The sequence below is a fragment of the Eimeria tenella genome, genomic scaffold (genome assembly GCF_000499545.2).
Source record: "Eimeria tenella Houghton genomic scaffold, Eth_scaff197, whole genome shotgun sequence".
Classification (NCBI taxonomy): Eukaryota; Apicomplexa; class Conoidasida; order Eucoccidiorida; family Eimeriidae; genus Eimeria; species Eimeria tenella.
Genome location: NW_013541810.1, coordinates 13,641 through 19,327, shown reverse-complemented (window position 1 = coordinate 19,327; position 5,687 = coordinate 13,641). Strand labels below are relative to the sequence as shown.

General features: G+C 59.1%; 1 protein-coding gene across 1 annotated transcript; it reads right to left on the bottom strand.

Moving 5' to 3' along the window:
* Positions 1–671: 671 nt before the first annotated feature.
* On the bottom strand, positions 672–4,580 carry ETH_00024905 (Phosphatidylinositol 3-and 4-kinase, related; the record flags this gene model as incomplete). The annotated part of the gene is made up of 5 exons (XM_013374149.1): positions 672–862; positions 1,081–1,108; positions 1,226–1,878; positions 2,275–2,387; positions 3,478–4,580. 5 exons carry the CDS (start codon positions 4,578–4,580, stop codon positions 672–674), a joined length of 2,088 nt encoding a protein of 695 aa, XP_013229603.1.
* Between the last annotated feature and the right edge of the window lie 1,107 nt (positions 4,581–5,687).

Here is a 5,687-nt window from a genome sequence, read left to right as displayed (position 1 = left end):
CAGCCAGGAGTTCAGGTTTTCGCAGAGAGTGTACAGCAGCGAAGGCCTGAGAAGCAAATTAATTAATTAATTAAACTAATTAATTAATTAATTAATTTATTTATTTATTTATTTATTTTTAATGTTAATTCGGTCCGATGAAGGCAGCGGAAGACGCGCTCCTGCTGCAAGCAGCTGCGCCGTCCAGACGCTTCTGCTGCTGCTGCTGCTGCTGCTGTTGCTGCTGCTGCTGCTACTACAGCAGCAACCGTATCGTCATGAACAGAAGCAACACATATTTATGTTCCAAATGTAATTACATAAATGCAATTACATTTGTATAGCTGCAGTAGAAATGCAGGAACTAGTAGCAGCAGGAAAATTAGCAAAAATCTTTGCAGTAGCAGCAGCCGCAGCACAATCACAAGCTGCAGCAGCAGCACCAGCCAGCAGCAGCTGCAGCAGTATCAGCACAAAGACGCCCACAAGCATCAAGCCCATAAGCAGCAGCAGCAGCAGCAGCAGCAGTACTAGCCACAGCAGCAGCAGCAGCAGCAACATCAGCAGCAGCACGGCCCTAGCAGCAGCAGCAGCAGCAGCAGCGTCACCTGATGGTCCTGTCGGGTTCTGCTGCCAGCAACGTGCTGGCGTCGATGAGCAAAGAAATAAAATGATTTAAAGAATTAAAATAATCACATCTTCTTTGCTTCATCACGAACTGGTGCAGCTCCACTGCCACGCAGCTGTCCGTACACCCCGGACGCCCGCTGCTGCTGCTGTTGCGGCTGCTGCTGCTGCAGCAGCCGCAGCAAAGGTTCGGCGGAGACAACGTCGTCAGCGCCAGCGGATTCCCCAGCTTCGCGTACACCGATGGCAGCTTCGCCTGCAGCAGCAGCAGCAGCAGCAATATGTGCAGCAGCAGCAGCAAAATATGCAGCAGCAGCAATAGTCCCGGCAGAAGGAACAACATACGCGGCAGCAGCAGCAGCAGTATTTGCCGCCGCATCTGTAGTGAGTCAAGCAACACCATTATAAGGAGCAGCAAAAGGAAGAAGATGCGCAGCAGCAACAGCAGCAGCAGCAGCCGCAGCAGCAGCAAACCGCCCCGATCCCAAAGACAAGAGCAACCCTGTTCAAACAAGCAATGACAACGGCACCAGCGCCCGCAGCAGCAGCAGCAAGAACAAAAACAGCAACAGCAGCAGCAGCAGCAGCAGCAGCAACAGCAGCAGCAGCAGCAGCTTACCCTTGCCCCTGCTACAGACACTGGGCCCACATTATGGCTGAAGATAGAAGGCAGGCGAGGCGGCAGCAGCTGCGACTGCTGCTGCGGGTCCAGCGCAGGAAGCCGAGGCAGGTGCTGCTGCTGCTGCTGCTGCTGCTGCTCCTGCGGTTGCTGCTGCTGCTGCTGATCTTGGGGTTTTGCCTCCAGCTGCATCTGTGACTGGGGCTCTCCCTGCTGCTGGTTCGCATTTGCTGCTGCTGCTGGAGCTGCTGCTGCTGTTTCTGCTGCAGCTGCAGGCGTTGCTGCTGGCGTTGATGCGGGCGTTGCTGCTGGCGTTGCTGCTCCTGCTGCTGCTAGCGCGTCTGCAGTGTCAGCCGCACACATGGCTCTGGACAGCAGCTGCCGCTGCTGCTGCGAGATTTGCTGCTGCTGCTGCTGCTCCCACAAGACATGCAGCAGCGTATGTCTTTTGAAGAGGTCGGTGTGTGGCTGCTGCTGCTGCTGCTGCGATCCCTGCTCGTGCTCCTGTCGCGTCTTGTCTGTGTTGCTGCTGCTCCTCCCCTTGTGGCTGCTGCTGCTGCTGCTGCTGCAGCGCATGGAGTGGCTCAGGGGTTTGCTGTTGACAAGGGCCATTTCAACTTCTTGCGTCATCTTCTGTGCTGCTTCTTCCAGGCCTAAGCAACAGCGGCAGCAGCAGCAAAAGCAGCAGCAGCAGCAAGGAAGCAAAACACCTTGAGGTTGCTGCGGAAGAAACATCTGCACCGGCTGTCGCCGCAGTAGCAGCAGCGCCAAAAGCAGCAGCAGCAACACATAAGCAGCAGCAGCAGCAACGCCCAAACAAACAGCAGCAACAGCAGCAAAGCGCAGCCACCCCAGCCACCGCTGCCACAGCAGCAGCAGCAGCAATAGCAGCAGCAGCAATAGCAGCAGCAGCAATAGCAGCAGCAGCAACTGCAGCAGCAGCGCAACGCGTCTACCACAACTGCAGCAACTGCAGCACTCATCCCCAGCCATCACCCTCACCCTCACCCTCACCAGCAGCAGCAGCAGCAGCAGCAGCAGCAGCAGACCTGGTATTTTGTCCTCCACAAAGCTCTGGAAAAGCCAGGCAGCTCTGAGGGCGAAGTGAATATAAGTGCTGCAGACGTCCAGCAAAAAGCGGTCCAGCGGAGAGCGACCAAACCTGCAGCAGCAGCAGCAGCAGCAGCAGCAGAGGGTGGTTGGTGCGGCAGCAGAGGGTGGGTAGTGGGAGATTGCGAGACTGCTGCTGTTGCTGCTGCAGCAGAAGCAGCAACAGGGCGACCGCCGGCATTAGGAACGCTAGGTAAGTAGCAGCAGCAGCAGCAGCAGCGGCAATGCGCCAGCAGCAGCAGCAGTAGCAACCTAGCAACAAAAGGAGTAACAGAAGGAGCAGCAGCAGCGGCAGTGACGCAGCAACAGCTCTAACGACCGCCGTCCTCACTGGCGCAGCAGCAGTACGGCAGCAGCAGCAACACTTCAGCAGCAGCAAAAGCACAACAGCAGCACTTCAACAGCAGCAGCACTGCCGCAGCAGCATTGCATCAGTAGCATTGCATCAGTAGCCGCAGCCCAGCAGCAGCAGCTGCAGACCAGCAGCACCCCAATAGCAGCAGCAGCAGCAGCAGCCGCAGCAGCAGCAAGATTGGACCTTTGTAGTGCGAGTTGGCAGAGTTGGGGAGGTAAGGCAGCAGCACCCCAACAGCAGCAGCAGCCGCAGCAGCCCAACAGCACCCCAACAACAGCAGCAGCTGCAACAACACAAGTAGCAACAACAGCAACAGCAACAGCAACAGCAACAGCAGCAGCAGCAGCAGACCTCTGCAGCGCGAGCTGGCAAAGCTTAGGGAGCTAGGGCAGCACCACCCCAACAGCGCTTCCAGCCCAGCAGCACCCCAACAACAACAGCAGCAGCAACAACAGCAGCAGCAACAATAATAATAATAGCAGCAGCAGGAGCAGCAGCAGCAGCGGCGGACCTCTGGAGCGCGAGCTGGCAGAGCCGCGGCAGGTAAGACAGCAGCACCCCAACAACAACAACGCCAGCAGCAACAACAGCAGCAACAATAACAGCAGCAGCAGCAGCAACAAGAACAATAGCAGCAGCAGCAGCAGCAGCGGCGGACCTCTGGAGCGCGAGCTGGCAGAGCCGCGGCAGGTAAGACAGCAGCACCCCAACAGCAACACCAGCAGCAACAACGACAGCAACACCAGCAACAATAACAGCAGCAGCAGCAGCAGCAGCAGCAGCGGACCTCTGCAGCGCGAGCTGGCAGAGCTGCGGCAGGTAGAAGTTGACTTCGGGGAGGGAGCGTTTGGCGAAAAGCAAATTGACGAGAAACTTTTGGACTTCTTCTTCGCGTTTGTGGAAAAGGTAAAAGAGGTGGAAGTGCGCGTCGAAGAGTTCCGAGCGAAACAGCCGCAGCAGCGAGTCTTCGCCCCTGCTGCTGCTGCTGCTGCTGCTGCTGCTGCTGCTGCTGCGGCGCGCGGGGCGCGGCGGGCGCGCCGGGCTGCTGCTCCGCAGGGGCGCCGCCCTGCTGCTGAAGCCGTGCAGCTGCAGCAGCCGGCTGCTGCTGCTGCCCCGGTTGCTGCTCGTCCGCCGACGGCTGCTGCTGCTGCTGCTGCTGCTGCTGCTGCTGCTGCTGCTGCTGCTGCTCGGCTCCGCGTCGCTGCACGTCGACCCGCACGTCGGAGGACGCCTCGGCATCCGCACACTGCTGCTGCTGCTGCTGCTGCTGCTGCTGCTGCGATTGCCTGGCTCGGATAAAGCAGTCCGCAGCACCTGCGGCTGCTCCGCCCCTCCTGCTGCTGCTGCTGCTGCCGCTTGGCCTGCTGCTGCTGGCGCAGCAGCGGCTGCTGCTGCGGCCTCTAACTCTGCAGCCCCAGCGTCCGTTTCAACGGAAGCCCCCCGGCTGTACGCTGCTTCTTCAGCAGCAGCAGCTGCTGCTGCTGCTGCTGCCGCCGCCGCCGCTGCTGCTGCTGCTGCCTCTGCTTTCGCTGCTGCTACGCCCGTCGCAGGCGCGTCGCCCCTAGGGGGGCTCGCAGCAGCACGGGCATCTGCTGCTGCTGCTGCTGCTGCTTCTGCTGCCGCCGCTGCGCCTACGTGGTCTCTTGGTGTTTCTGTTGCTGCTGTCCGGTCTGTCGCTGCTGCTGCTGCTGACGAAGCGTCTGCTACTGCGGCTTCTGCTGCCTTTGCTGCTGCTGGCGCAGTTTCATCAGCAGAAAGGGCAGCAGCAGTGCCACTTGCTGCTGTTGCTGCTAACGTATCTTCCCGCTTGACCTGTGGGGGGGTTGCTGCAGCAGCAGGGGCTGTTGTTGCTGCTGCTGCATCTTTAGGGGTATCGATGGCGGAACTCATAGCTGCTGCTGATGCTGCTGCTGCAGCCGCTGCAGCTGCTGCAGCTGCTGCTGTTGCTGCTGCGCTGACCACGAGGTGCTGCTCGCCGCCGCACTCTCCTTGCTGCTGCTGCTGCTGCAGTTGCTGCAGCGGCAGTTGCTGCTGCACAAATATTCAATGTAAAACGTACGACACTTCCCTTAACCAGCTGCTGCTGCAGCAGTCGCTGGCTGTTGCTGCTGCAGTTGCAGGTGCCGCAACTGGTGCTGCTGCAGTTGCTGCTGCTGCTGCTGCTGTTTAAGGCCGCATGCAATCTGCGTTGCTGCTGGCGTACTTCAGCCGCAGAAGACTTCAGCGCAAGACAGCTGCAGCAGCTGCTGCTGCTGCTGCTGCAGCTGCTCCGATTGCCAGCCGGCAGCAGCAGCAGCTGCTGCGGCAGCAGCAGCAAGAAGACTGCTGTGGATCCGCTAGAATTTGACGCTGCTGCTGCTGCTGCTGCCACCTCAGGTCAACCCGACGAGCGCGACTCATGCGATCTGCTGCTGCTGCAGCTGCTGCAGCTGCTGCTGCCGCTGCTGCTGCTGAGGGGACAAGCAGTTTCTGTCCTGTCAATTGGATATATAAATATTAAACTCAAAATTCTATGGGGGAAGAACAGCAGACCAACGACTGCGTCCTATGTTGCTGCTGCAGCAGCCGGTATGCTGCAGCTGCTGCTGCTGCTGCTGCTGCTGCTGCATGCGACTTTGCGCAGCAGCTGCACAAGGTGTCTTGCCAGTGTGCTGCATGTCTTCTATTTCAAATCAAGAACAATTCTCAGCAGCCCTTGCCCCACGTACTGCTGCTTGTGCTGCAGCAGCAGCAGCAACAGCAGCAGCGGCAGCAGCAAGGGCAGCGGCAGCAGCAGAGGCAGTGCCAGCAGCAGCAGCGGCAGCAGCAGCAGGCCGAGATGCTACCCTGCAGACACCGTAGATAGCGGTAAGCCCCTGGCGTTGCTGCAGCAGCAGCACTGCTGGTAGCAGCAGCAGCAGCAACAGCAGCAGCAACGGCTGCCAAGATGAGAGGGAACCTGCACAAGTCTCTTTTGCTGCTGTTGCTGCTGCTGCTGAGAGCTGAAGCTGCGGCGCC